The sequence below is a fragment of the Octodon degus genome, unplaced genomic scaffold (genome assembly GCF_000260255.1).
Source record: "Octodon degus isolate 3935 unplaced genomic scaffold, OctDeg1.0 scaffold00126, whole genome shotgun sequence".
Taxonomy (NCBI): domain Eukaryota; kingdom Metazoa; phylum Chordata; class Mammalia; order Rodentia; family Octodontidae; genus Octodon; species Octodon degus.
This window is the reverse complement of record NW_004524702.1, coordinates 6,715,207-6,725,126: the sequence shown is the minus strand read 5'-3', so window position 1 is coordinate 6,725,126 and position 9,920 is coordinate 6,715,207. Positions and strand designations below refer to the sequence as shown.

Genomic DNA, 9,920 nt, shown 5'->3' with positions numbered 1-9,920 from the left:
GGCAGTTGCCATGTCACCATGGGGTTTCAGAGGCCTCTCCACACCAGCCCCCAGGCTGCCCTGCCTAGCCCACCCTTCTGCCTCACAGGGATGTGCACTGCAGCCTCACAGTGGTCAGAAGGTTCTGCCTAGCGCAGCCCCTGGGGACATGTTAGGGACATGTCCTCCTGGAGCATGACAGATGGCCAAGAATGCAGTGCCGATGCCAACTGCTGCGACCATGGCATTCGCATTTAGAAAGCACCTGCTGTCTGGCTAGGAGAAGGGATAGCCCTAGGAGACACTGGGTATGCGCGGCTTGGGCCTTAAAGGCACCCAGTACAGCTGACCGCGCTGTGCAGGCAGAAAGACCCTTGCTCCTTCGGGTTCGCGTCATTGTCCTTGAGTCCCTCGGGGAAAGCTGCTGCTACGCCTTCCGTAACACACCTGCTGGCCATGCTGCCTACTACGTGCGAGTCTAAAAATAGTCAGAATTTGGTATCTGGAAAAGTCTCTGCTTCTCAAGCACCCTGGAACATGTTTCTCTTCTTAATTCCTCTGATTGGAATTTCAGGGACAGCACGTGTGTACATCTTTGTGTTTATTCTTTGTACATTTTTTTCTTTATAGGATTTTGGATCTTTTCTTTTGACTAGCTAGTATGTTTACAGAAACTTTACAATAGCAGCCATAATTTTTTTTTTCATGTATTTAGTAAGGGTTTACAGGGCCTCACTACATGAATCAGACTCAGGGATCCTCCTGTTTTCAGCCTCCCAAGCACTGGGACTATAGGGGCACGCCGCCACACCCGGACTCATTAGCTGTCCCAGTGCACTCCAGGGGTGGGGCCAGCACAGCACATAAGTCGTCCTTTGGATTAGATGAATATGCTGAGTGCAATAAAGACATGATTCAGAGGGCGACTCATTCTACCAACCTCGCGGCTCTTTGAGGGCAGAATCCATGGGGTGGGGGGTCTGTGGGCCGGGGGAGGAGGGTATGGTTGACTGCCCTTTGCCGCAGACATCAGACCCCGAGTCCCTCCTAGACCCTGAGATCGTACTCTGGAGCTCAGCTGGCCTGGTGTCTTCTGCTGCCATGCTCAGCTGCGTCAAAGCGGAGGCTGAAGTTCCACAGGAAGACTCAGTGAACTCTGGATGCCCGGTTCGTTACTGGCACCATTTCCCCATTCATGTAGAACTCTCGGGAGGCGTAGTCACACCAGGTCACTTGGGGACTGAACGAATGCAGTGTTCCTAATGTGTATAAGCCAGGGCCGAGTCCTGCACCCTGGCTCCACCCTGGCCATCTGGATGTGGCCTCGCATTGGCCCTTTCTGTCAGGAATTCCTGGATCTCCCAACGCTCCTACAAACAGCTACTGTCCTTTATGAGATCATATAAAGTGCAGAGTCACCTTGTATTTGTTCCTGTCTCTCTCGTGAGGCACTGGCCATATTATGCAAGTGAAACACAATCGTAAGAAACAAAATCCCCTCTTGGTGCAGGCGCGTGGAGATAAGTTTGGGGATCCCTTTTGCCTCCTCGCTTCTCCCATTTCTAGTGGTCTCTGTATCTCCGTCCATCTCTTCTGCCTTCACAGTGGGCCTGATGGTCCCTACCTGAGGGCACAGTGTTAAGGGAAACAGCCCTGCCTCGGCTGAGGCTGTGATGCACAGCTGTGCTGCAGTTTCTCCACAGGCCATGGAAAGGCCTCTGCCCACAAGGACCTGCAGGCACGGGAGGAGGAGGAAGAGGACAGGGAGTATATTCGTCCTGAAGAGGGGTTTCTGGGTGCGGTGTCAGCCTGGGAGAAGCCTAATTCCCTGGGGGGGGGGTGTCCCTGCAGCTGGGTCAGAACTTCCCGGAGATGCCAAGCCTGCTTCTGCCATGTGTGCTCGCTCAGCCCTTGGGAGCCTTCCACCCGGCGTGCTGGCCCATCCCAGCTGGGAGGCAGCTGTGGAAGGGAAAACTGGACTTAGAGGCGGGAGGCCTGGGTTTGAATCTCAGCCTGACCACTTTCACAGGCAAGTGACCCTGCTTCACAGTATTGCTGAGAGTAGTTTAGAAATTAGGTGTGATAGGAGCCGGGGAGACAGCTCAGTAGAATAAGCATTTGCCTGGCAAGCGAAAGGGCCTGAGTTCAATCCCAGGTTCCGCCAAAAAAAAAAAGAAAGAAGAAAGAAAGAAAGAAAGAAAGAAAGAAAGAAAGAAAGAAAGAAGAAAGAAAGAAAGAAGAAAGAAAGAAAGAAAGAAAGAAAGAAAGAAAGAAAGAAAGAAAGAAAGGAAATTAGGTGTGATAGGAATGTAGGAAGAGGCTCAGCCAAGACACTGAGTGGAACTGAATTACTCTTGGGGGAACCCAGGAGAGGCTGAGTTATGTCCATCTTTGGCCCACAATTCTAAACAGGACATAGGCAGCCCTCAGTCCAGGTAGTGATAGTAAGTGGAATCACGAGGTGACTGCGGCCTGGGTGGGTGTGACTCTCGGCAGTGGCTCCAGATCGGCCACATGATGCATGACGCCTCCTTTCAAGAGGGAACCTTGTAGCCACTGCCCTCTTCCAGTTGAGGAGGCCCCTGCTCTCATATTAGAGGCAAACGTGACGGGACAGTCCCCCAGGCCTCCTTGTCCCTGCCCCCTGCTGTGCCCCAGTCTAGCTGCCACTGTGGCCCAGGGTGACAGGTGTCTCTGTTCCGGGAACCAAATCTCACCCTCAGCAGCTGGAACGCTGTGACCCTTGGGCGAGGGAGGGAAGAAGGCTGTCAGAGGTCAACACGCTTGGAAATGTTGAGCAGGCAAGTTCCCCACAGGGTGACAGATTTCTCCATCTTAAAGAAAAGGCTCCAGGCTGGGAAGACAGCTCAGCGGCATAAGCGCCTCCCTGGCAAGCGCAAGGTCCCGAGTTAGATCCCTAGTACCAAAAAAGAAGGAAAAAAAAAAGGCTTTAGACGCTCTTCCTGACTTGGGGGAGGCTCTGCGAAACACGCCTGCCTCAAATAGCGGGATGAACCCAAGTGCAGTGGAGGGGAGGGGACACAGGCAGGTGACAGGTCCACCTTTGGATCTCACTCTGTCTCCACGTTCCCAGAGGGCATCATCCCGGCCCTGCCGCCGCCTTCATCCATGCTGCAACCCTCCCTCGCATCCCAGCGCCCACAACGGCAGCCATGGGCGTACGACCACCTGAATCGGACTGAACACGCGAGCTGTGTACTTGGTGTGTGAGACAGCCAGCTGCGAGCAGTCCCTGGCCAGGGTAGCTCTCAGTGCAAGGGAGACAGGAGGGGGGCAGAGTCTGAGGGCATCCGAGGAGCACCGCGCAGGCGTGCTGTCAGGACGCACACACGTGCATACAGGGACGACACCGTGACGTGGGCGGGGCCTCGTGGGCCTCTTGCTCCATCAATCAGGGAGTTGCAGCTTTCGAAGGCGGCTCAGGTCTGAGCCATCGCTGACATTGTCAGAGAAACCCAGGGGAAGGGAGGTGGAGAGCCCGTCCTTGAGCTGGTTGCGCTGGGAGAAAGATGGGGTGGAAGCCCCAGATAGTTAACAGAGCCTGGAAATGGAGCCAGAGCAAGGCAGAGCTCTGCAGGCAATGTGGGTGTGCTTGGAGGCAGTGGAGTTGGGTACAGAAGGTGTCAGAGACCTGTGGGATTGTTTTCTTTTTGTGGTACTGGGAGCTGAACCCAGGGCCTTGTGCACTCAGACCCTGAGCTGCATCCTGAACCGTCGTCGTCGTCATCATCATCATCATCATCATCATCATCATCATCATCAATTTTGAGACAAAGTTTCTCTAAATTGCTAAGTTGCCCAGGCTGGGCTCAAACTTGGCATCTTCCTGACTCAGCCTCCCACAGTATGGGATTGCAGACATATACACTGCTTTAGGCTCTTAAGCTATATTTTGAGGAGGGAATAACACAACTTGGGGCAGGTTTCAGAGGGGAAGGCAGCCTATGAAACCAGAAGGCAGCAGTTTCGGGGAAGTTGCACTGTTTGTAGGAGTGTAACCCGGACACACCACCCCCCATACCAGCTGGTCTCATAGCCTGGAGGGGGAGCCACTTGGGACCTGGGGTCAGAGGCTTGTAATGGCCCTATCTGCCCAGTCTAAGGTCCTGTAACACAATGTGCGACTCACTCTCCACCTCAAGTGCACAGCTCAGCGCCATGCAGGTCGTACTTTGCATCCATTCCCATCATTTTGCCCAGCTGGGGCCCTGTACCCTTTCAGCACGGGGGTCCTCTGGCTGTGTGAGCCCCAGCGGAAAGGGCTCCCTACTGTGGCTGATATTTTTCCTTTGGGTTCCCTGAGCCCTGCTCACATACCCATTTTTACCTACCTCTGGATTAAACTCTCCTCAATGTACCCAACCTCAGGGTGACCCCTCTCTCCGCTGGGCACAGGCCTCATACCTGTGCAGTTGGCCAAAATGGTATCTCCCATCTCCATCACCTAGTGAGAAACTAAGTAAGGCAGCAAGAGGCAAAATAACCTGCCGAATATCAACTAGTAAGGGCTGTCACTAGGATTTAGACCCTAGCAGTCTGCTTCTGAGACGGCTGACACACAAGAAAAGCGTCCAGGATTCAATTGATGGCAACCATGGGGACCCAGAGCAGGTGAGGAGTCGGAGCTGCCCAGGCTGGAGCAGGTGTAGACGAGGGGCTGTGGTGTACATGCGCAAGGGACAGCAGGCTCTAGAGCAGCTGTAGTCATGTCCAAAGGGAGCAGTGTGTCCTGGAGGAGATGGTGCCACAGCCCGCGATGCCCTGTGTTCCCTCAGCTGTCCTATTGCATCTGCTGAGGTCCCTCACCCCAAGTAGGAGGTGCAAGGAGCTGCCCCAGGGCAGAGCTCCATGGCCAAAGCTGAGGCTGATGTGGCAATGAGGGTGTCCCAACATGTCCCCTGCCGGAGCCCAGAGGCCCTGCTGAGCAGCATGGCCCAGGTGTGGCTGGTGTGACCAAATGGATTTTAGTCCCCTGGGAAAAGACGCCTAGATTCTGAATCTCTCCATGACTCGGCCCAAAAGGACGGCATAAAAGTCAGGACAGGTAGAAAGGAGGGCAAGTGGCAGGTCGCGCTGGAAGCAGAGAGCAGGCCACACAACAGGTCCACGGAGATGGTCTCTCTGCTGAGCGGGCTGGCATTCCTGGCTGGCTCCTTCCTGCTCCTGAAACTTGGCACCTTCTACTGGAAAAGGAGCCGCCTTCCCCCCGGTCCCTTCCCCTTGCCCGTCCTCGGCAACCTGTGGCAGCTAAGCTTCCAGCTGCACCCAGAGACGCTGTTCCAGGTAGGAGGCCTGGCCTCGAGCTGAGGCCCTACAGGGTTGGACAGAGGGTCCCCTCCTCCTGTCAGCCCATGCAGACATTGAGGGTGGGGGATCCTGCCCCCATCACTTGCCAGCCCTGAAGCCTTGTCAAACAGGGCTGAAGGGGGAATGCAAAAGTGGAAATTTATTTATTTTCTTTTTGTATTTTAGGGAAGGGTCTACAGGGTGTTCAGGGTCTCACTACTAGATCAGACTCATAGTGATTCTCCTGTTTACAGCCTCCCAAGAGCTGGGATTACAGGCATGCGCCACCATGCCCAGTCTCAATCGCCATCTCAGTGCACCCTGGGGGGCAGAGCCGGCATGGTAGTTCCGGGGATTGAACACCTAGCTCCTGTGCCTGCTTGCGGGTGCTTTAATCCACTGAGCTATTTGGCTGGCCCAAAAGTGGAAATTTAGAAACAAATGAAACTTAAAGACTGACCACAGTCTACCTAAGAGGTCTCTGAGGGCCAAAGTCCAAAGCAAACACAGGAAACTGCACATGACCATCCAGTACTCTAGAAGAATACTGATGTGGCTTAACAGCATTTTTGATCTCTGGCCATCTGCAGTGAAAAAGCACTGTACAGAAAACTGGGGTTTGACTTTTGCCTCTGGTTTCCAACTGCAGCCTGAGGCTGAGGGTAGACTCGGGTGACATGCGGGAAGCCCGCCTGAGTCATGAAGCCCTCAAGTGCTGTGGCTGCATGTATCTGTCACTATAAAGTGGCAGAACACAGCTACTCCAGGACAGGTGGGCCCAGCCCCTCCAGGTGTCCAGGGAGCTGTGACCCAGTTTGGGCCGGCCAGGGGACAGGGTGGGGGTGTGCCAAGAAGGTGTCCCTGAAGAAGTGCATGTTGGGTGCAAGAAGGTTCGGGACTCATGTCTAGAGGAGGGTCCCAGGGTAGGGCCGGCGGCTCTGTCTGCACTGCTGCTGCCCTGTCCGTCCACAGCTGGCTGAGACCCATGGCCCCGTGTTCACCATGTGGGTCGGCCCCACGCCGGTTGTGGTGCTGAGCGGCTTCCAGGCCGTGAAGGACGTGCTGATCTCCAACTCCGAGCAGTTCTCGGGCAGGCCCCTCACGCCACTCTTCCGTGACCTGTTTGGAGAAAGAGGCAAGTCTCTCCTCTGCCTCCCTGCGCTCCTCCCTTAGTGCTCGTGGGATGTGGGGGAGACAGAACAAGATTCCTGTGAGGGCGGGAACAGGGCCTGGCTCGACAGACGCCCCTGCGCCCACCTCCAGCCCTGCCCAAAGCCTCCTTCCTCCCTTCCCTTCTTTCCTTCTGCCTTGGTTCTCTCTCGCTTTTTTCCCTCAAGTGAAGCTTTTAGTTGCATGTGATTGTGGCACAGCGAACGCTCTATCTTGTCACTATGTACTTTCTTCCAAGCCCACAAATAATTTTTTTTTCTTTTTTTTTGGTGGAACCGGGGATCAAACTCAGGCCCTTGTGCTTGCCAGGGAAGCACTTATTTCGCTGAGACATCTCCCTGGCCCCATATTTTTTATTTCTAATGCATTAATTTTGCGGTGTTGGGGATGAACCAGGCCAAGTGCATGGTAGGCAAGCTCCCTACTATGGTGCTACCTCCCCAGTCCCGCTGTCCTCTGTTTCTGGGGAGGACTCCTCACAGGGGCACTGGGGACAGGGCGGGGGCTGGGGAAGGCCAGCCTGAGGGTCCTGGGATCACTCCCCACCACCTGCAGCGCTCCTTAACTTTTGGCTAGGGCACCATCCTAGAACCGGTGGGCACTCTGGGGAGAGGTCAGGGAGGCTGGCTTCTGTCACCCATCTGCTATCCCCTGGGGCCCAGGCATCATCTGTAGCAACGGGCACACGTGGCGGCAACAGAGACGCTTCTGCCTGGTGACGCTCCGCAGGCTGGGCTTGGGCAGACAGGCGCTGGAGCTGCAGCTACAGGATGAGGCGGCAGAGCTGGTGGAGGCCTTCCGCCGAGAGCAGGGTGAGGGGCACGCTGCCCAGGCACCCACAGGGGGGAGGAGGCCGGGCTTGCAGTGCGGGACAGGCTGTGGTCCTTGGTGTCCAGGACATTTTGAGCCATGCCCGTAGACTGGGGGTTTCTCCATGGCAGTGGACAGAGGTCAATGGGAAACCAGAAGCTCGCCTCCTCTGTCCTGTGGGAGTGCCCAGCCTTACACAGTGCCAAGCTTCCACTCTGGAAGAACTGTCAGACCTGGCCAGCTGAGCTCCCCTCAGAAGCCCTCCCTGAATCCCAGGCACTGCTGGTCTCCCGCCCCTCTGTCCCCAGCAGTGACCTGCCTGCCGCCCTCTCTCTGAAAACGTGGCATCTGAGGTGCTCAGTAAGCACTTGGTGGGTGTGTGAGTGAGGAGCGAGGGGGAACCGCGGCACAGGACACAGGTGACCACGGTCAGGTGCCCACTTCCCTGAGCCCTGCTCCTCTGTCCTCAGGTAGAGCCTTCGACCCTCAGGTCGTCATTGTCAGGACCACGGCCAGAGTCATTGGGGCCCTCGTCTTTGGCCGTCGCTTCCTCTCAGAGGAGCCCATCTTGCAAGAACTGACTCAAGCTGTAGACTTCGGCCTGGCCTTCGTCAGCACCGTGTGGCGCCGGGTATTTGGCAATTGGGGGACCATGGCATGGCTGGGGGCCAGAGGTAGGGGCCTCCGCCAGGGCCTGGCAAGGAGTGTGCGGAGTGTGAACAAGGTAGAGGCTGTGAGGCCCAATTCTGGGTGCTTTTTGTTTCTTGAGACAAAGTCTCACCATGTACTTTAGGCTGGTCTGGAACTCAGCATGCAGCCCAGGCTGGCCTTGAACTCATGGCGATGCCCCTGCCTCCACCCCGCCCAGCCATTGTGGGTTTCTCAGGTGCTGGTGTGTTCATAGTAGCAAACTCCTTCACCTTGGGGTAGAGATAAAGTCAAGTTTTGGCCTCAGAAATGCAGATTTCTCAGCAGCAGCATCTTAGCTAGGCCCTGAACATGATCACTGTTACCACGCTCTCCTTTTCCTCTAAATTATGTTGGGGTCCCAGAAGAGAGGTCACTTGGGTTGCCCACATCTGATTCCCCAGCTTACTGTGGGGCCGTTGGCTCAGCTCCCAGCTGTCCTGATGCAGAGGCTGGCTCCTGAGTGGGTCTGGGGGTCCCTCTCCCCACAGTTGTACGACTTGTGTCCCTGGGCCCTCCGCCACCTGCCAGGGCCCCACCAGCAGCTGTTCAGGTACCGAGAGGCTGTGGGAAGCTTCATCCGCCATGAGATCTTCCAGCACACGCTCAGGGAACCAGAGGCCCCCCAAGACTTCATCAGCTGCTACTTAGCGCAGATTTCCAAGGTAGGTCTGGTGCGGCTGCCGAGGAGGCAAGCAGGCTGCGTTCCCAGCTGAAACCCCACAGTGAGGCCATGGTCTCAGCTCCTCTCCTTTGTCTTGGTCTGCAAACCCCGGATGCCCCAGAAGCCTATGTGAAGAAAGGGGCTTCCTCCCTGTCTTTTCCTAGACTGAGGTTGGGAAGCAGATGACCTGGCTACTGCCAGGGTGGCTCCCAGCAAGGGCCAGCACAGCCCTGGGACTCAGGCTAGGGTTTGGGCTCAACTGGGCTCTGGTAGGATGGAACTTTAGACCCAAAGCTGCTCCCCCTGCCAGGCTGTGGATGACCCAGTCTCCACATTCAATGAGGAGAATCTGATCCAAGTGGTGATCGACCTGTTCCTGGGCGGCACCGACACCACAGCCACCACCCTGCGCTGGGCGCTCATCTACATGGTCCAGCATGGAGCTGTGCAGGGTGAGGGGCCCTCGTCACACCCTGCCTGGCTCCCCTGCTGTTTACACCTCCTGGGGCTTCTGGCCTTCCCCCACCCCTGCCCCAACTCATACTCTTCACTCTGTCTGTGGCCCTTGGGCTGGATCCTGATCTCAGCCTGAGAGTCAAGGAGTGTGGGCAGCTTTGAATCGCACAGAAGAGGCTGAATTCATTGCCTGCTGCTCAGTGTGACCTTGGGCGAGTCCATCCCCCTGCAGCCTCAGGGTACAAGAGAGGCCACTGTTCTCTGGCACAAGGCTCTGCAGGTGTGGAGTCCTGGCCATGCACAAGGGCTTACATCTCGGCCCTTCCCCTTCGCATAAAGGTCCTAGGCAGAAGCAAAACCTCCAAAGTTCTGCTCAGCATCAGCATTGTGCAGGAGTTGCCAGGGTGGGGTGGAGTCACCCAAGGTTGGGAGCCTGAGTAGCCACCTGGGACCCACGCTGAGCCTCCTGCAGACAGAGTACAGCATGAGCTGGATGTGGTGCTGGGCCCTGCCCCGACCATCTGCTACGAGGATCGAGAGCGCCTGCCCTTCACCCGCGCTGTCCTTCACGAGGTGCAGCGCCTCAGCAGCGTCGTGGCGGTGGGCGCCGTGCGTCAGTGCGTGACATCCACAAGGGTGCACGGCTACTATGTGCCCAAGGTAGGTGGCCCCATGGAGCCCCACCCCACCCCACACCTGCAAGAAACAGCTTTGCAGCTGCTCTGGCTTCTGCCAACCTGCCAGCTCCCTATCAGCCATCTGTCTGCTGTCTATCCACCCACCTATCCATCTATCCATCCATCTATCCATCCATCTGTCCACCCACCTATCCATCTATCCATCCATC

General features: G+C 56.3%; 1 protein-coding gene across 1 annotated transcript in view; it reads left to right on the top strand.

Annotated features, from left to right (window-relative positions):
• The first annotated feature begins 5,112 nt into the window (after positions 1 to 5,112).
• LOC101587234 (cytochrome P450 2B4-like) overlaps positions 5,113 to 9,920 on the top strand; it is a 12,268-nt gene continuing 7,460 nt past the window's right edge. The window contains exons 1-7 of the mRNA XM_004640794.1: positions 5,113 to 5,283; positions 6,259 to 6,421; positions 7,119 to 7,268; positions 7,737 to 7,897; positions 8,445 to 8,618; positions 8,928 to 9,069; positions 9,546 to 9,733. Of these exons, the coding sequence (XP_004640851.1) occupies positions 5,113 to 5,283; positions 6,259 to 6,421; positions 7,119 to 7,268; positions 7,737 to 7,897; positions 8,445 to 8,618; positions 8,928 to 9,069; positions 9,546 to 9,733 (1,149 nt within the window). The remainder of the gene's footprint in view (positions 5,284 to 6,258; positions 6,422 to 7,118; positions 7,269 to 7,736; positions 7,898 to 8,444; positions 8,619 to 8,927; positions 9,070 to 9,545; positions 9,734 to 9,920) is intronic.